This window comes from Lactuca saligna, chromosome 8, assembly GCF_052625555.1.
Source record: "Lactuca saligna cultivar CGN05327 chromosome 8, ASM5262555v1, whole genome shotgun sequence".
Taxonomy (NCBI): domain Eukaryota; kingdom Viridiplantae; phylum Streptophyta; class Magnoliopsida; order Asterales; family Asteraceae; genus Lactuca; species Lactuca saligna.
In genome coordinates this window covers 85,937,153-85,958,077 of record NC_136424.1, presented here as the reverse complement: position 1 = coordinate 85,958,077, position 20,925 = coordinate 85,937,153, and the positions used below count along the sequence as shown (strand labels likewise).

Below are 20,925 nucleotides of genomic sequence, written 5' to 3'. Positions count from 1 at the left end.
TTTTTAATCATTAGATTTGATTTTTTTTTTTTTGAAATACCATTAATCTTATAAGAATCTTGAAAAACAATTATCTATCGAGCCTCAAATCACTAAGATGTCATTTGGGGATTGTACATATCAAGATCACTACCATGCCTATCGTAAAGGCAATCTTTTAATATATTGATTTGCAAATCTTTAAAGTATAATATAAGTTGAATTGATGAATAACTTTTTTACTCTTCAGAACACATGTTTAATTAATTTGTACATATCTTACCAACTCTTTGCTAAAACATAACCGACGGTCATGTTTCTTTGACATCTATACAAATTCAGTTATGAAAATATTAATCATTATATACATTTTTTGGGGTGTTGAGGGGACAAAATGGACAGCTTTCACATGGTCGTCTATTTTTTTTATACATTCTATATATTTTTATTTAAAAATAAAAACTTATAATAACGATAAATATCTTTTTTTTTTCTAGATCCTCATGAATCTTTGAGGATATTTAATTTCTCGGTCCGGTATATATTCACTCAAACTCAAAAATGTTACCTTCCAAAAAAAACCCTAACCATGCTCCACGAGTATCATTTGATTGATGTATAAGACGTCTTAACAAGTCAATACTCAATATAAAATATATTGTAAAGTCCAAAATTAACAATAATAAGGGGGTGTTTGGCCTATCTTTTTGAGGGATAAAAAGAACTTTTAGAAAAAGATAAGAGGAAAAGATGTTTGGTAAAAGTATTTGAAAAACAACTTTTGGGAATTTGATATAAGAAAAACTGATTTTTTGGAAAAGTCAGAAATTCCTAACTTTTTGTGACTTTTCCTAAAAATCCTTTTGCCCCTTGAAAAGATTAGCCAAACACCCTCTAAAAAAGAACATTTATAGAGAGAGAATATATAAACACTTATCAATTTGCATCGCACCAATATACGAGATCATGAACTGTAATATTAACAATGAGCTCAATGGTTAACACAATTGTAATAAATATAGATTCAATTATTGTAATGGTTAAAGCTATAGATTAGAAGAGAAGTTGACTTTGTGGATGTGGGGTACCGGTCTTGTCTATGAGACCCACCATTAATTACATGTTTTTGTCTGGATATGTTTATTCATATATATGCAACTTAAATTCCCACCTTCCTCCCTTTCAAAACACCAATCAAACATGAAAGGTTCCAAGGCTGGTTTTGTTTGTTTTCTTCTATTGTTCATGGGCTTCATCATCTCTTCAAGTGCATCAAGTAAGCCTTCCTTTAGTTCATTCGTTTATATAGAAATCTGAGTGTGAGATTCGTGTTCAAGATCTATGAAGTTGATTGTTTTCATCTCAAATTAAACGAAGTCTTTTTGTTGGTTTTGGTTTCAAGGAACGGGAGATTTCAAATGGATAAAAAGAGGAGTTACAGTCCAAGAAATACATTTGCAGGTTCTCTCTCAACTCTAAAAAGATGATTACAACTTATCTTTTGTTACTTGAGAAATTGCTGCTTGTTTTAAACAGTCGAGTTAAAAAACTTATAACTAAGATCGAAAACCAAAGAATTTAAGTTAATATAATCTTAGAGATTAGTATTTACTAGTTAAAAACCTTAAATTTTTTGAAGGAAAAGAGAATGAGATTCCTCAAATTCCGGTTCATCGTTGAGGCAAACTCAATAAAACAACAAACCTATTTTTTTAGTTTTGTTATTGGATTTAAAAATTTAACGTTGAATTATTATAGCCTTCAAATACGTTATAAGACCACTATGTTTTGGTAGCTATTATAAAAGAATTCAATAAAATTAATTTGCCAGATTTTTATATGAATAAACTCATTATATATTTATAACTTGTCTTTTAAAAATTAGTTATTTTCATAAAATAATTTCACAAGACACTGATAGAGGTTTGGCCAAAAAAAAAGGGTATTAATAATTCATATTTTGCAAAATAATTGTTAGAAACCAGTTTCACAGATAGAAAATTATTTTACGATAAATGTATAAAATGTAGTCACCATATGTTATAAGTTATATTGATATAACACCTCATTTTGGTCTATTTAGTGACTTTACTTAAACATATTTTTTAGTTTTCACAAAATGCATGATTCTTTTGCTAAGTGTTTATTATGTTGACGATTATAGGATGAAATTGACATGACAAGTCATGGAGAGAACATGGAGCTTGATAGGTCAACCACACGAAGGATGGATCTTGAAACCATGGATTATGGAGGAACCGGACCAAATGATAAACATGACCCTCCAAGCCCTGGAAAAATCTGATTCGAAGCAGCGTAATCTTTTATATATCATGATAAATCGTCTATTTATCACTTGCTAGTGATCCAAGTCTTTCATCTGTGAAAACAAAATTGTAACATTTAATGTCATTTGTATGATAATTGACGATTAAATGTTTTTAGTGCTTTTAGGTTGCATTTGTTAGACAATGTTGAAATATATTGAATATAATTTCTATGGTTGTTTGAATGATAATTGGATGTGTATAAACCGACATGAGTCGTATATAAGAAATACTAAAGACCATAATCTAAGTTTCCTTATAACAATATTATACCAAAAACATAGTATCCATGACCAGACAAATTGATGCAAGGAAAGAGGTAGATCGGTATTTATGGAAATGGGTGAGTCCAAAAAAAACATGTGTTTTGGAAAAAGGATATATCCTTATACGAGTAGATACTTGTAACATCCTCACTTTCTTCAAAGTTGACACAATATTTTTCTGAAATCCTGAAGATCCCTACCCTAGTACTAGCATGCTGTTCTATCAAAACTCGAAAACAATTATCATGTATGGTATTTTGGGGTTACTTACTGGCTCCGGCTGATCGTACCTCCGCGTCCTCTTTTTACTTAATTTGAAAACCATTTTAATTCCTCTTTTAAAAACTCTCCTTGATTTGAGACTGGATTCACACAAATGTTCCTCCAATTCACTCAAACCAAGGCTCTAATACCAACTTGTAACGACCTAAAATTTCAACACAATTTAAACTTTTCAAAGACAATCCATTTTAATAACGTTATTACAAAAGGTTTTCAATACATTTATTATCAGAGCATTCCCATAATCATGTCATAAACATAAACACGTGGAGCGGTACGATCACGCCTTCGCCTTGCCACGGTCTCCTGAAGAACCTGAAAAACATTTAAACCACAACTGTAAGCCCGAAAGCTTAGTGAGATATCCCCAGAATACCAACCACATATACGCCCTTCCAGGCTACGACCTTCCAGTCCAAAACATATTGCCTTCCGATCCATAACATATTGTCTTCCGGCCCATAACATAAATAGCATACATAACATAACAAAACATAGAACAACCATGCATATCGGTCTACTGTGTGACTGGTCCGTTGTATCGACCTTCAGTCCACCCTCCGTGTCTAGTCATGTCCTTCGAGTCTGCAGTGTGGTTGGTCCGCCCGCACCGGGCCTTCAACCTACCTGGTCCACTCTTCGAGTCTACAGTATGATTGGTCCGCCCGCATCGGGCCTTCAGTCGGCCTGGTCCACTCTCTGAGCCTCAGCACGTCTGGTACGCCTTCGTGGGGCATACAGCATATCCGAACCGCTCGCTGGGCCTTCGGAACAACCGGTCCGCCCTGGGTATCTTGGCCTACAGCACAAAGCAGGACCCGCCTCAACCCAACTCCAGTCCAAAAAACCATGTGCAAATAACATACAATCATATAACAGTCATAGTCCACAAACCGATCAAGCAGATCACATAACATATCATTACCCTAACCAGGATACCGACCTAACCGGTCACTAGCATAGCATCACTCTATATATCGGGAAATCAACCTTAACCAGGTCTCTAGAATATACATTCCTAGCTACCAGGATGCAGACATATCAAGCAATAACATAACCATATCCGAATCTCATTCCAATAAAGGGCCGGCCTTGGTGCCTTAGACCCTGTCGATATAGTGAGGATAACTCACCTCGCGAATGCCGATACTCTGAACTGAAGAAGCAGGCTCTCGAATCACCAACTCACCGCAAATCCCGAACTAACCATCATCACAAAATAAACATTAGGTCAATCATACTTTCACTTATCAGGCCAAGACCAAATTCCAAATCTCATTCCAAGTCCAACATTAGCCCAATTTACCAAATTGGGCCCACTTCACCAAATGGGCCTAGATCCTATGCCCATAACATTAATTGGGCCCAAAATACTCTATTCATAATTTCCAGACTTGGCCCAAACACCAACAACCCACAAATGGCCCAAACTCAAAAGGCCCAAAATTGAAGTCCACAGGAGGAGTACGTTGGGCATACCCTCCTTGGTACGTCGGGCGTACTGCAATGATCTCCAAAAGAAAACGGGGCACTGGCCCGCTACGCGAGGCGTACTCAGAGGTTACGCGGGGCATAACTGCAGTGCTCATAAAGTCCTTTTAACCTCTTAATGGCTTAAGCTCTTAAGCCCAAACTTCAGATCCATAGGTCAAATATGATTAGAATTCATAAAGTCTCAGACTTTATCACTTGGGACATCCTTAAGCTCTTAATCTAAGGTCTTAATCCATTAAGACCTATATATCTCATACATGGAACAACCACAGCCCTTGCGACCTCATTTTTATCACTCAAGACCTCTCCAAAGGTCTGAAAGGACGGATAATCTTGACCAAATCGAAATATGCAACAAGGTGAGGACTTTTGGGACAAGAATGGTGACAAAGCTTCAAAATACATAGATCTATGCAATATGAAGGTCAAGCAAGAAACTTTATACCTCAAACAAGCTCCAAAGGGTGGTATCTCTTTAGATCTACAAGCCCCACACGTTCTTCTTCTTCTTTGACAACTCCTCTTTTCTCCTTCAAGCCTTTCTTTTGCCAAAAAGAGTTTCCTAAGGTCAAACACACCCAACAATGGAGGAATACGGGTCTTCTAGGGTTTTCTGAGGTTAAGGATGAGTATAAGGAGGCTAAGGGGTGAACCAACATGTTCCTTATATAGTGGCTGACCCTAAATTAGGGTTTGGAGTTTCTGAGAGTACGCTGGGCGTACCTCTAGTACGCTGGGCGTACTCACCCGGCCAACCCGCATCATTCACCCTATTACGCTGGGCGTACGTCTAGCTTACGCTGGGTGTACCCAACCAAACTTCACCATTAATTGCATGCATGCATGGGACCTTTTCCCCACTTGCTCCACAAAGAACTACAACAATGATCAACTTCAAAACACCGCAACTCCTCTAATCTAAACCCGCTCCCAAATAACTTTATATTCATACGAGGGTGACAAGAAGCCCAATGCTTCTAACAACATACAACAGCCCGAAGCTTTCTCGGATAGAACCCATTTCACGAAAAAGGACCAGAATTACCCTTCCTCTAAAATCTCAGGGACTCATAGTTAAACACTTAAAGAACGGGGTGTTACAATTCTCCCCCACTTAAATTAGGCTTTGTCCTCGAAGCCTGCGACAACTCTACTCCGAAACTATCCCTGCAATGCACCGCCTGGCATTCACCGAACCAGGCTAACCAAGACTCAACCATCGAAATCCGACACCCAACTTTATCTTTCTTACTGACAGGATGACACGGCTTCATCCCTAGAGAAACTCCCACGAGTTCTCCACCGCAATCTCATAACCGCACCAAACTGACTCTAGTGTCCTCGTGTTAGGAAACCCCGATACAATGCTGACACTTCCAAACACCCTTCCAGATGCATTTTCACCACATAACAAATCTATCTGGAATTCCGAAATTCCATCCATGCATTCCTGCCGAGCCTCAGCAACCATCCACCCCGGATGTGCTCCCATACCACTGCGGTAATCTCGCTGCTCAATGACCATAATTTGACCACTCCCATCATAACCCTGCACTGTTATTCCCACTTCCGTGAATTTACATTCCCTTAGCATGACCGCTATCCATGCAACACCCATGTCCTGAACCTGCTCGCAAGGAATCTCGAGTCCATGCACCATCTCCACTAATCACAATCAATACCCGGGGCCAGACCTTCTAATGCTAACACATCACAACATACCCAACCCATTTCCTCGAACCGATCCAATAATACCTGCAGAGTCTTCAGCATGACTGGGCCACCTCACCAGGTCTTCAGTCAATCTGGACCACTGTCAAAACTTTCAGCCAATCTGGGCCACCCTCCAGGGCCTTCAGTCTGGCTGGATTGTCCCTCGAGCCTTCGGCCTGACTGGTACGCCTACCGGCCTTCAGTCTATCCAGACCGCTCAACTAACATTCATCACTCCGAGTTATCTCTCCGGGATATCCTCTCATGCATACTGTTCTAGCCCTCTAGGGGTTCCGAACTCTATCTCCATCATACATACCCGATCCTAGCCTGATCCCAGGCCCTTCACAATCAATGCCATAGGTCTATATCCCGCCCCGCACGTCTGCTACTCACCCATACCAACCTGCTCTCAGCCGAAAGAAATACCACCGAATCCCAAGCAGCTAAACAGTCTCCCAAGCCTATCGATCATCCGGAGAATTTCCAATTCTCCCCCACTTAGGGCACTGACTATCAACCACCGGTCGCTATCACCGACCTCCCAAAATAACCTTGCACAAAACCCAACACTTACACGTGGACTGATTCCCACTAGCACTAGCAACCTTCGCAAAAACACATTTCCACACTGATCATCCCGCTCGAAAGGAACCCATTATTCACTTATCCACTCCTCAGACTGCAGATGCTACCCGACATTCAAACCGACGCCACATCCGCCAATAACCCTCACAATGATAACCAGCGAAAACCCAAAACACTAACCCATAACCAAACCAACCCTCAAGGAACAACAGATACCAAAACGAAAAACCCATACAACAAGACCAACAGATAATAACACTTCCACAATAATCACAAGATAACAAGATATCAAGAAAGGAACATACCGGCAGATGCATCCGGTACTGCTCTGACCTCCTCTGTTGAAAGCTGAAAAGCATGGCCCTGAGCCCTTGGGGGCTCTGCTCCACCCTGACATCCACCTGTGATCCTCAAAGTGGCCGGTGCTGGAGCCTGCACCGGTCCTGCAACAAGCTGTGGGCAATTGACCCTCAAGTGCACAACCTGATGACAATGATAACAAATTCTCAAATCCCGAACTGGCACTGACTGCCGACAATCCCTCGCATAGTGCCCCTCCTTTCCGCACTTGCAGCATGCACCACCGGACCGACAAACTACATTGTGACCCCTCCCACACTTTCCACAAACGTGGCTGCCCTGATCTCCCATCCTGGAATCAACGGTCTTAGACCGTTTCGTCGCCGGCTGCAACTGCACCGGAGCTTGCCTCAGCTCACGCAACTGCAACTCAATCTCTAACTCACGCCGCCTGGCGACCTCCTGCAACTCCAACAAGGTCTCGCACCTCTGCGCGGACACAAACTGTCTGATGTCTCTCTTTAGCATGCTCAGATATCGGGACATCTGAGCCTGCTCCGAAGTGAACTCAGGGCAAAACATCGCCCTCTCAGTAAACATCCTGGTGATTTCCGTTACCGACTCTGAATCCTGCTTCAGCTCAAGGAACTCCTGAGCCAACCTCTCCCTCTCGACCTGCGGAACATAACGAGTGCTGAACATATCTCTGAACTGATCCCATGAAACCACAGCCCTCTGCGCATTCGAATATGACCCCGTGGTCAATCTCCACCAATCCTTTGCCCCGAGCCTTAACAGGTTCAGAGCACACCTTACCCTCTGATCAGCAGGGCATGAACACGTGAAGAAACACCCCTCCACGTCTGATAACCATCTCATAGCAACGATCGGATCCTGGACTCCATCAAAGGTGGGAGGCTTCGTATTATCGAAGTTCCGATACTGAAAACCTCTACTAGCTCCTCCCGCTGCCGCTGCTACAGCCGTTGTAGCCGCCGCGGCAGCCGTCTCCGTGAGAGCCGCATAACGCTCATCAAAATACTCCACCATGGCGGTCTTGATCGACCCATTTTCCGAAATATGACCAAAATTACCCTTCCTCTAAAATCTCAGGGACTCATAGTTAAACACTTAAAGAACAGGGTGTTACAGACCGAACCAATCAAAATTGCTGACCGAACCCAATCATTTCACTATCAAACGGACCCTAACTCCTTTTAATGATAATTTCTCATAGATGGTTTAATAAATTTTACAATAAAGATCATTTTCGTAAAAAAAAAATACTTTTAAAAACAAGTTAAATTAGTTGAGTGATTCTATTTATATATATGAATATTGTTTTGAATTTACAATTTAGTTTTTTTTAATAAACTATAGATAACTATTGATAAAAATTAATTAAGAAAAAAAAAGTTTTTTAAGTTTAAAAATAAAAAATAAATAAATAAACTGTTTATTTTAACAACTTGCATACCTTAAAAACAAACAAAAAATTTTCAGGTCCAGCTCTTATTCTTAAATAGTAAATATATAAATATATAATCGATATCTTTAGATATTTTACCTCTTAAAAAATAAAACACCATTCCCTCTCACCTTTTTTGTGGGACAAAGAATTGCATTTTCTTTTTCTTTTTTTGCATTTTTTTCTCCTTTGCTGACATTAGTTCCAAGTTGATATCAATACAACTTATTCTTGTACTGAATAACAATCGGAATCTTAAAGAAAATGTCGTTTTGTTAAGCACTTGGACTGGAATCACGGTTTTTCTTGGTTTGTTCACCCAAGCTTTTCGACCATATAGAGATAAAAACAAAAGGATATATTGTATAAAGCAATTCAAACTCATAATTTACATAAACTTGATATATCATTGTTTCTTGGTTGGAACATCAAACCAATGGCAACAAAATCAAGACTCAGAGGCATAATTCTTTGAGCCAATAGACCGAAGTTCAACCACGACTTCACACATAGAAGGTCGTTTTTCAGGCATAACCGATGTGCATTTTAGAGCTATTTCAAGCATTCCCAAAGCTTCTTTTTTACACGAACACGAAATTTTCGGGTCAAGAATTTGAACTGCCCCATTACTTATGTTAACTTTCCTTCTTACCCACTTCACAACATCAAGAGACTCCTCATTTGATTCCACTTGTTCAGCTGCTCGACCTGTTACAAGTTCTAGTAAGATGACACCGAATCCGTATGTGTCCATTTGTTCGGTAGCCTTTTTATTGTACCCTAATTCTGCACTCAAATTGTATGTGATAATTAGAATCTAAACAAGAAGAAAACACAAACTATGGGATATGGTTAATGGTTTGTAGTATTGTATACCTGGTGCCATGTAGCAGGAAGATGATGAGTTTGAATCCAAGGAGGACTTGAATGTAATTTCACCAAGAATCCGATCCAATGCGAAATCCGTGAGCTTTGGCTCGAATTCAGCGTCCAAAAGAACATTTTTGGACTTAACATCTCTATGAAGCAAATGAGGAACATAGTCCTTGTGAAGATAAGCCAATCCTTGAGCAATTCCAATGGCGATTTTCAAGCGAAAACTCCATGCCAATTGGAAGTCACCTTTGCTTATCAAATCACCAAGACTCCCTTTTTCCATACATTCATAGATCAAAAATATTGAATCATCCGAATGGCAAAACCCCAAGATTCTGATTATGTTTTTGTGTCTGATTTTGGCTAACGTCTTCACTTCCGTTTTCAAAGTTTTAAAAGATTGGTTTCTGATATTGTTTATCTTCTTCACAGCTATAAGCTCGTTACTAGGTAGGTTTACAATGTAAACTCTTCCAATACCTCCAGAACTACCTCTAGAAGCCTTTTCATCCATTGCCATGATCAAATCCTGCTCTGTAACTCGAAGTGGATAAAAGAAAACGGATCTCCAAATACCCGTTTCAGATTTTTGGATTGACGATCTCCGAAGAACATAAAACCCAAATGCTAAACTCAGTATCCCAGCTAACAAAGCTAAGGAGATCAATGCGCAAGCCAATTTTGAAATCCCGGCTATTTTGTGCTGAGAATCATCTTTTGAACAAGGATTTGACAATCCGGGCCCACATAAATCGGGATTTCCTTCTACGTATAATGCGGGAAGTCCTGCGGTTAATGAGGAAGGGACTCTACCTGATAGTCTATTGAAAGATACGTTAAAAAGGGCAAGTTTCAGGTTTTGAAGCTCAAGGGGGATTTCACCTGTGAGATTATTATGGGAAAGATCAAGGTAAGTTAGCACAGGTAAATCTCCTAGCGATTCTGGGATTTCGCCAACAAAATTGTTATCTGCTAAAGACAAAGAAACTAACTTTTTACATTCTTTTAGCTCTGGGATTTCACCAGTAATGTAATTATGGGAGAAATTGATGATGCTCATTAGTGGGGAATCGCAAAAGTTGTGTGGAAGTTCACCGTATAAGCCATTAAGAGAGGCGGAGAATCTGTACAAGCTTTTAACCATGCCAAGACCATGAGGGATTTTGCCGATGAAACTGTTGTTATCTATCTGAACTTGTTCTAATTGAGAAGACATTGATATGGAATCAGGTATTTCACCAGAAAACCGGTTGTTTTCGGCTCTGATAACCTTGATTTTAGGCAATGACCACAAGTTGTTTGGGAAATCGCCATGAAAGCCATTGTTTTGAAGCTCTAACCTTTCAAGATTCATGCAATTAGCAATTGAGGTATTGGGTAATGTTCCATTGAAATAGTTTGTATGAAGGGTGAGACTTGTAAGCCCAGGGGATTCACAAATCCCGTCTGGGAAAGACCCAAAAAGATTGTTTTGTGAAACATCAAAAGAAACCAACTTTTCGAAAGAGCTTCCGATTCTTGAAGGTAAAACACCTGTAAGATTGTTCTGAGAGAGGTCAACTATTGTCAACTCCTTCATTTCAACAATAGAGTTCGGTATTTCACCATAAAAACCAGATCTTTGCAACAAAACCTGCTCAAGTTTCAAAAGCTTCCCAATATCACTCGGAATCTCACTCTCCATAAAAGGGTTTTCAGACAAATCAAGAACAATCAACTCCGTAAAGTTTCCAAGAACATTAGGGACACTACCTGACAACAAGTTATTGCCAAGATTAAGAACTTGAAGATTCAGTAACGACCCAACTCCATCTGGTATCTTCCCTTCGACATGGTTTTTGCTCAAATCAAGAAACTTGAGAGATTTAAACTGAGAAATCTGATCTGGGATTGTACCCCAGATGAGATTACTACTTAGATTAAGAGTGTTTAAAGAAGAACACTGGGAAAGATGCAGAGGAATAGGTTGGTTAAAGAAATTATCAGCTAGGTTAAGGGTAATGAGATTAGAGAGTTGACAAACCGAAGGTGAGATTTCACCGGAGAGATTGAGATTTTGAAGGGTGAGAGATGAAACGGTGGTGGTGGTGGTGGTACAGGTGACACCAGTCCAGTTACAGTGGTGAGTAGTGGTGGTGTTGGACCAAGATGAGAGGTAGTTCATGGGATCATTAATGGCGGATTTGAAAGTTAACAGAATATCTGCTTCTGAAGAAGTTGATGACGATGATGGTGAAGAAGCATTAATGGTGAAGACTAGGAGGAATATGAGTGAGAGTGAGAGTGAGAGTGTGCAGTGAGAAGCCATTGGAGAAGCAAGAAAGAGAAAGGAGAGAAGGTGTTTGATAATGGAAATAAAGTGATTCTGTGAAGTGAGAGTGACATAAGTAAATTTAGGAGTAAGCTACGGGGTTTGTCTTTTTGTATGTAGTATTATGTACCCGTGAAAAGCTATGCAGGGAGACTTTTCTTCTTCCTTTTTTTTTTTTATTCCTTTGCCTTTTCTATTAATGATATTAAAATACATATCTCGAAATACATGTAAAACTTTACCATTTTCATAGGAAAATATAAAAACACACAAGTATTTTACCATTTTCAGATAAGTTCTTTTATTTATTTGTTAGTAATTAAACGTTCTACTCGTTGTCCAGGTTACATATTTTTAAATTGTACAAATGACATGTAGAAAATTTTAATTAGTAAAACATATTAAGAAGCTTGATCCTTAAATTGGTAAAAGCTTAACGTTGGATTTTTTTTCCGTATTGCTACCAATTAATTTAATTTTAATATTTTTTTAAATCGGTTTTAATGTATAGATAGTTCTTAAGTTTACTATGTAACGATAGAATATGAAAATAAAATACATATGATGTTTTAATAATATGTTTGTAATAAATAAAAACTATTAGATTAAATTGTATGGACCATTCAAAATTTATTTTACACACATTTGTATAATATGTACTTATTCTTTAATATGATGGGGGGGGGGGGGGGGGGGGGGGGTGTTGACAGGAGTTCACTAAAGTTTGACATCATTAACCTTTTCTAATAATAAAATTAGCTATTTGTAAACTATTTAATTATATATAGAATTAATTTTAGAGCTCTTAATTTTATTTGAACTTTATAAATAATGTGTAGATGAAAAAGAAATGGGAAAAAAAATCGTGAGGGAAAATGAAATTTAATGGTATGAAAGTATTGAACTATTGACTGTACGAAGCAGTTTGCTTTAACTTTAAGTGGTTAAAAGCTGAAAAAGTCAACTGCCAACACTTATGTTTTTATGATTCACCGAATACGTCCACCACGTTTCTTTTCCATGGTAGTTGTTGTTTTTTTTTTTTTTTTTTTTTTTTTTTTTTTTTTTTTTTTTTACTAATAAAGTATAGTTTCATTGTGAATATATTTTATTGGAAATCTTCATAAAAATCCTTAAATTTTAATCCAATTTATGATAAAATTCTAAACTAAATTTTGTTTACAAAAAAGCACTGAATACCGGTTAAAACTTCGAAAAAACCCTTTTCAGCCGATTTTGCAAATTTAACCGGTATTCTGTCTTTTTTCGTAAGTTTACTTGAAATTTTGAGACTTTTTCGGAAACTACCTTATAACCAAAATATTTGGATTTTTCTGAAAATTACCATGGAATTAATTGATATTATTATTAACAAATCATTTATAAACATAACAAATATTTTTATTATAAAAAAGAAAATACATTTGTTGCTAATTTTTAGAAATAAATTGGTAATCTAAATACTTCTCTATTTCTTATTGATGACATCAAACTCTTTATGTTATTTCTATGCATCGTTGTGGGTATAATGGTGAGATGTACTCAGTGAGTGTTCCTCTAATGTTGGTGTTCCTCTTATGTTGTTTAACCTAACTACCACCCAACATCCATACCTCACACGGTACAACCATAGGCTAACACACATGTATCAAATATGAAAAAGTGAATCGTGAATCATAGTTTATATTGAAAAAGTGTAGGGTGATTATCTATTTAAATTGTCGTTCAATGTTTATTTTTCACTATGTTTGTACTTTGATGGTTGTTACCGAATAATGTATGGATGTTAGGTGGTATTTACATTAAAGAACATAATGAAATATCTATATGTTCAAGAATCATTATGTAATGATATTTTCTAATAACATGTGATCCTATGGCGTCACATTTAATAGAAAGAAGACACTTATTGATTATGTATTAATCAATATTATCAACTCTTGTATTTAATTGAAGAAACGTGCATAATACATCTCTTTATGACACTCACAACGATACATAGGAGGAACATAAGGAGTTTAAAGTGGTCAAAAACAATAGACCTAGTCGACCATTCTATTCCTAGAAATTAGAAACAAATGTATTTCCTTTGTTTATAATAAAAAAAATATTTGTTATGTTTATAAATGATTTGTTAATAATAATATCCATTAATTCCATAAAAATTTTCAGAAAAGTCTTAATATTTTGGTTATCGGGTAATTTTCAAAAAGTCATAATATTTTGAGCAAACTAACAAAAAATGACAGAATATCGACTAAATCTACGAATCCGGCCAAAAATGGTTTTTTGAAGTTTTAGCCGGTAGTTTGTGCTTTTCTATAAAGAAAATTTAGTTTGGGACTTTTTCATAAAATCGGACTAAAATTTTAGGACTTTTCTAGAGATTTTCCTATTTTATTTAAGGGACGAGGAAAATGTATTTTTGGTCAATTTTTGGTATTTTTTTACTAACAAAGTATAGTTTCATTGCACATATATTTTATTTCATTGTACACATATAAGGGATGAGGAAAAGGTTTTTTTGGTCAAATTTTAATTTAAAATGTATTCAACGTTGGGCTATAAATTATAACTTTATAATCAATCTGAAATTTTTATTACCTAGAATATAGTTTGCCACCCATTATATTCATGTTGTTACATTCATTGATTTGTTATGTGTATGTGAAACTAGTTACCATAGTTTATAGTTTACTAAAACACTATCTATATTATTGTTAAAATATATAAGTTTCTGATTATTAATAATTTGCCCATGAAATAACCAATTTGACCATGAAATTTACCCAATTGACCATGAAATTTACCCATGTTTGATCTTAAAACATGCTATTATATCAATAGTTTACCCATGGAAACATCAATTTGCCGAAGCAATAACGAATGTGTCTTTAATGCACTCGAAATTTTAATTGTTTTTATGTTATTATATTTGTTCGGAAAAATGCATATTCTTGCGTTTGCCGTTGTTACCAAGAATCTATTTGATGTTAAGTTTAGGTTTAAATTGGAGCAACCTAATATAAAACTTAGTATAAAATTGAAGTTTTAGTATAGGTTTGGACATGCTTGTTAAAATCGTAATCCTGATCATAGGATCGTAGGAACTCACCTATGTAAGTTGATCATAATCTTACTTTGATAGTTTTTCGGTAGAATCGCTAAATTGTTTTTTAAAAATAAATCAAATATATTTTTTGGAGTGACTACGTAGAATACCCCTTTTGAATTGTTTATTGTAAAATAATATATTAAAAATATATATTTTTTTATGTTTTAAAGTATTTATTGTTAACTGGATGATTAATTGATGAATGTATATGTATTTTTTATGTTTTAAAATGTTTTTGGTGCGGTCTTACGATCTGATTCGATCTTACGAACACGATCTTGCAAAGCAAAAAACGATCTTATATAAGATATCGATTTTAACAACCTTAGGTTTGGAGATGACCTAAGATATTTTATCAAGAATTTATCAAAATTATACAAATAAATGAATCGGTACATCTTTATAAATTTATTTAAAAACTTATCATATAATATATTGGATTTATAGAAAAATAGTATCATTCCTAAGGATCTGAATAACTTTAGGTAGTGATTTAACGACAATGTCAAGCATCAATATTTAACGAGTTGTGACGAGCCATGTTGTTTGTAAAACATGACTTATGACGCCGATTTTGTATATAATCAATAATTTTATATATAATTTCTATATTATTCATTTTTATATAATATATGATTTAAGATGGTATTTTGTTAAAACACAACGTTGAGTACAAACCTTAAAGTCATAAATCAACGAGATTTTTAGAACTTTGATCGTTACTAATGCTTTGTTCCGTGACTTCTGTTTATAAATAGAATAGAACATTAATGAACCAAAACCTTTAGTAAAGATTAAAGAAAAAAACGAAGGTGTCGTACTGCCGTATATTCGTATTTGTAAAGAAAACATTAAAAATAATGGAAATTTAAACACCACATAACTCAAATTAAGTGCATATTATATTATTTAAAGCCATTCGAAAGTATAAGATTACGTATATGAAAACAAATAACGAAACAATTGTTTATCAGTTTTAATATAAGCGTGTTGTAAATTAACATAGAATCCAAGACCAATCAACAATTTGAGATTAGTGTTCAACCCTTCAAAGTTGGGTAAACTTTGGCATGTAATGTAATGACCAACATTGGTCATGCTACCCACATGCAAATGTTTCTTCAACCTTTCCAATCATTCCTTTCAAAATGTAGTTGGGGTTTGATTTTAAAATCTCATATATTTTTCTTAAAATTGATGGTATTGAATAACAAAGGAAAAATCTATCTTTCATTGAAAAGCCAAAAGCTATATATAAGTTACAAGAATCTATTATAACTCAGAACCTAAACATGGGGATAAACACAATAATATAAAGGTTGACTAGATAAATACAATCCGATACTCTCGCTCAAGATGGAGCATGTAAATTGATAATGCTGATCTTGCCAAGTAAGAACTGAAATTTATTCGCACCAAGCCATTTGGTTAACAAATCTGCAACATGCATCATGCTATCGATTTGCATCAGTAAAATTTCCTTAGAAACAACTCTTTCACGAACAAAAAAACAATCCATCTCAATATGTTTCATTTGCTCATGAAAGACGAGATTATTCGCAATATGAAGAGCTGCTTGATTGTCACAGTATAAGGCAGTAGGACCATGAGCGTGTACTTGCAGGTCGTTGAGAAGCCATCGAACCCACAAAATCTCACTGACTATAGACGACATGACACGATATTCAGCATCAGCAAAAGAACATGAAACCAATAATTGTTTTTTAGTTTTCCAAAAAATCAGAGCACCACCAAGAATTAGCAAATATCTTATTCTTGATCGCCTAGTAAATAGGAATCCTAGCCAATCGGAATCATAGAAGGCTGTTAAGACTAATTCTCGTGCCTTCGGTAGGATTATTCCTTGTCCCGGTGTCCCTTTTAAATACTATAATACTCGATTCAACACATCCATATGATTTTGTCGTGGGTCATCAACAAACTGGCTCAATGCATTAATTGCATAAGTCACATCAGGTCAAGTTGTTTGGAGATATAACAGTCTCCCAATCAGTCTATGATAATGACCAGCATCAACTTGTTTTTCTTTTTCTCCTCAATCTAACTTCAGATTTTGTTCAAAAGGAAATGAACTAGGTCTACATCCAAGCATTCCAATATCCTTGAGGATGCCGAGAACATATTTTCTCTGACTCAGGACTAATCCTTGTTGTATTTTAGCGACTTTTATTCCAAGGAAGTATTTTAGTTGTCCTAAGTCCTTTATGTTGAATGCCTTATCAAGTCGCCTTTTGGTTTGGTGAATTTGTTCTAAATTGTTCCCCGCCACTAAAACATCATCCATATAAATGAGTATAGCGATATAAACACCTTCTTTATCCCATAAAAATAAAGAATGATCAGCTTTGGACTGCTGGAAACCAATATCCAAAAGGAACTTTGTAAATTTTTTATACCAATTCCGAGAAGCTTGTTTGAGACCATAAAGTGACTTTTGTAGACGACAAACTCGAGTTTCATTTTCCTTAGCAAAGCCTTGTGGTATCTTCATGTAGACTTCTTCTTCTAAGTCTCCATGCAGGCACACATTGTTTACATCAAGTTGGTGAACAAACCAATCCTTTTTTGCTGCAACTGTCAGAAGAGTTCGCACAGTAACAAGTTTTGCAACTCGGGAAAACGTATCATGATAGTCCACTCTTTCCATTTAGGTAAATCCCTTTGCAACCAACCGTGCTTTGTATTTTTCTACTTCTCCATTTGGTTTATATTTAATTTTATAAACCCGTTTCGAATCAATGGCTCGTTTCCCTTCCGGCAAAGTTGTTAGCTTCCAAGTTCCATTTTCTTCAAGTGCTTTAACTTCTTTTTTCATGGCTTCACACCATCGTTCATCTTGAGAAACTTGAATAAAAGTGGTCAGCTCATTGTTTGAGGAAATGGCCACAAGGTAAACTTTATGATTTGTTGAAAAAAAAATTTGTAAGCAACAAAACTAGAAATAGAATGTACCGTAGAGGTCTCTTGATCGGATACAGGTTGCTCATGAATAACCGATGGGGGAAGCTTCACAAGATAGTCTTTAAATATTTGAGGTTGCGTTTTGGTTTAAGTTCTTCTGGTTCTATCCTCGGTTTCGACGCGTGAGTGACCAAGATTATTGTTGTCGCTACTTTGGTCAATATCCAATTCTGGCCGGTTTCACTATTTGGGCTATTCTCTGTCGATGGACTATTTTGTTCATCATCTTGGATCACAGTCTCATCAGGATGCTCATGGGTTGGACTTGCTTGGTATCACTATATGATGGATTTTCTTCTAATGCATTATTTTGGAGCTTGAAAGGTTCGCCAATTTTATCAAGCCCGTTGTTCTTGATTCCTTTGAAAGAAAAGACACCTTCACAAAATAAAATGTCCCTACTCACCACTAATTTTCTTGTTTCAGTGTCATAAATTTTATATCCTTTAGTACCTTGCGGATAACCCAAAAACACACCTGGTTTTCTTATTTGTTTAAACTTGTCTCCCTTCGTGTTTGTATTTTTAAAGTAAGCAAGACAACCGAAAATTCTCATGTGATCATACTGAGGCTTGGTATTCCAAATGAGCTCATAAAGAGTCTTGTTCTGAATGACTTTAAAAGGAAGTCGATTAATTATGTAGGTTGTCGTGAGTATACATTCACCCTAGAATTTCTTCGGGACGTTAACGTCCCTGAAAACGGATTGTTCGTGCAGTTTTGAGTAAGTGGCGATGTTTTCTTTCTGCCACACCATTATGTTGTGGTGTATGCGGTCATGTGGTTTCCAATAAAATTCCCTCTTTACTATTAAAATCATGCATGTAATTAGATGGAAACTCTCCACCATTATCACACCTAATCCTCTTAATATTTTTCTTAAACTAAACCTTAACCATTTTATGGAAATCAATAAGACATTGATTGGCGTCATTTTTGTGTTTGATGAGAAAGATCCAAACCGCTCTAGTGTAATATGATGGATTTTGAGCATTCTAACACTTTTACGGTGTACATGCAACCATATGTGCTTTAGATCTATGTTTTATCTATTATGCATGCATACATTCAAAATTCCAAAGCATCATCCTGACTAGCATACAATGAAGTATCTATACTACAAAAGTCTAGTTAGATGACATACCTTTTGATGGATCTTGAAGTCTTGAACCTTTAAGAGCTTAGTGCCCCAAGTGTTGCACCTCAAATGGAGTCACACAACACCACCAACAATTGGAATAACTTGAGAAGAGGTTACTTGGTTCACTCTATGAAATCGACTTTTCCCTCTTTGTGTCTTCACTAGTGCCATTAAATGAACCATGGGGTACTTTATATAGTGTGGCTCATTTAGGGTTACACCATGTAAACCGTAATGTGCATGACTTTCCATTTCCATCATGATCCATGGGTTTTAACCTCCATGGAGTATGCATGGGTTTCTACATGGGTTAAGCCCAACATGAAGGACTATGGATCACAAGCCCACATATATAAGAATGAATGATTTACATAATCAATCCCCATATATTTAATTAGTCTCTTTTGATCACAAAATTAATTCCAAATTAATTCTTGATCAATACTAATTAAATTATATGATTTCATATTAATATATTAGAACTTGTAATATATTAATATAAATCATAAATAACCTTTTCTCATTTGTCTATCCAATTGTTCCGATGCCATGCAACCCAAATGGACCATGCTACTCTCGGGTCGAGTACATACCAATAATAGTTATGGGCTTAGACATCTAATCCAATATAATCATCTACTATGGTGAGGAAATAATTTGCATTTGTATAGGATGGTACTTGATACCCACCTCATATGTCACAATGTATTAACTCAAAAATAGCCTTGGATTTATTACTACTAATAGGAAAAGGTGTTCTACCAAGCTTTTCTTTAGCACAAGAGTCCCAAGGCTAATCACTAAAATTAAAAAAATTATTCCTAAGGAAATCTACTTTGGAGAGATTTTCCTTCGAGGCATGACCTAACCTTCTGTGCCAAGTGTCTGGCATGGTTGACATTGCATTCCTTTCTTCAATCATCCTCATCCGGTAAAGTCCCGCTTCAGCGTTTACCCGCTCCAATCAAGTTCCTCGTACGAAGCCCCTGCATGACACAAAAGTCAGGAAAGAAGGTTATGGCACATTGTAAGTCATGACTCATGCGACTGACTGAGAGAAGATTGCATTTAAAATTGGGAACACATAATACTCTAGTAAGTTTTACTCCCCCTGGTACATTCTCCCTTTCCCTCCACATTAATGGAGTCGCCATTAGGTATAACCACAGATGTTTCAAAAGGAGTAAACTTATTGTTTTTAAGTAAATAAGTAATAAAGGTTATGTGTTCAATACAACCTGAATCAATGATCCACTCGTTTTCACTGTTCCCTTTACCTGACATGTTGGTATTGCGAACCATTCCTTCACTGCTATTGGTTGAAGTGAAGTGTTTCACGAACATCTGGTATTGTTCTTGAGTGATTTCTGGTATAGGGCTAACTTCAAAATCAATACAAGTTGTTGTAGTCTTAACTTTCTCTCCTTTATTTTCAGGCCACCAATTTGGGTATCCAACGAGCTTAAAACACCCTTCTCTCTTGTGTCTGTTCTTTCCACAAATAGTGCACTGTTCACTTTCTTTCTTTGATTTATTTTCTTTGATTGGTCTTTGCTAATTTCGTTCCTTCGAATTGTTAGGATGTCGAGTCCTTCCTTGAATGGTATTAAAAGCAGCAGGTTCAGCAGGTCCTTTCTTCTCATTGGAAATTGATCTTTGTCTCTCATTTTCAGCGACTAGATGGTACTCAGTTCCCAAGGAAGGGGTCAGTTTCATCGCTAGTATATGTGCTTGTTGAAATGGTATTCTGGTTGTTGCATTGCCATGAATGGTTGTACAAGCATGTTGTTGTAGGCACTCATATCTAGTATCGGTAAGCCGTGTTGGTTAAGTGGTTGGTTCAGAGTTGGGAGATTATATGTCACAGGGATTTGTTGTTGGATTAAGGGCGTCGGTTGTTGGGCCATGGGTATTGGTTGTTGGGCCATGGGTATTGGATGTTGGTGTATGGGTGTTTGTTGTTGGCCCATGGGTATTGTGTGACATCCCCATTTTTACGGCCAGAAAAGGCCGATTTTTTATGCTTTATAAAAATCAGAGTAGCTCGTTTAATAAAAGTGTTGCGGAATTTGTTCCCAGTAAA

The 20,925-nt window shown here is 36.5% G+C and overlaps 1 protein-coding gene and 1 long non-coding RNA gene across 2 annotated transcripts; one reads left to right on the top strand and one right to left on the bottom strand.

Annotated features, from left to right (window-relative positions):
• Window positions 1-1,137: 1,137 nt before the first annotated feature.
• LOC145008543 (uncharacterized) lies at window positions 1,138-2,497 on the top strand. Its single transcript, XR_013663532.1, has 3 exons — window positions 1,138-1,255; window positions 1,382-1,440; window positions 2,144-2,497. It is a non-coding gene; the product is annotated as an uncharacterized LOC145008543 (long non-coding RNA).
• A 6,259-nt stretch (window positions 2,498-8,756) lies between these two features.
• LOC145011605 (Leucine-rich repeat receptor-like protein kinase family protein) lies at window positions 8,757-11,679 on the bottom strand. Its single transcript, XM_078970345.1, has 2 exons — window positions 9,294-11,679; window positions 8,757-9,203 (listed from the first exon to the last, which is right to left on the bottom strand). Exons 1-2 carry the CDS (start codon window positions 11,599-11,601, stop codon window positions 8,866-8,868), a joined length of 2,646 nt encoding a protein of 881 aa, XP_078826471.1. The 5' UTR covers window positions 11,602-11,679; the 3' UTR covers window positions 8,757-8,865.
• Window positions 11,680-20,925: the final 9,246 nt, after the last annotated feature.

What these genes read in the sequence shown, in the direction of transcription:
- LOC145011605 (XM_078970345.1), bottom strand. Translation starts at nt 11,601, where the DNA reads ATGGCTTCTCACTGCACACTCTCACTCTCACTCTCACTCATATTCCTC. An exon ending in TTCCTGCTACATGGCACCAG is followed by an intron (nt 9,204 to 9,293) that starts GTATACAATACT and finishes ATTTGAGTGCAG; the next exon opens with AATTAGGGTACAATAAAAAG.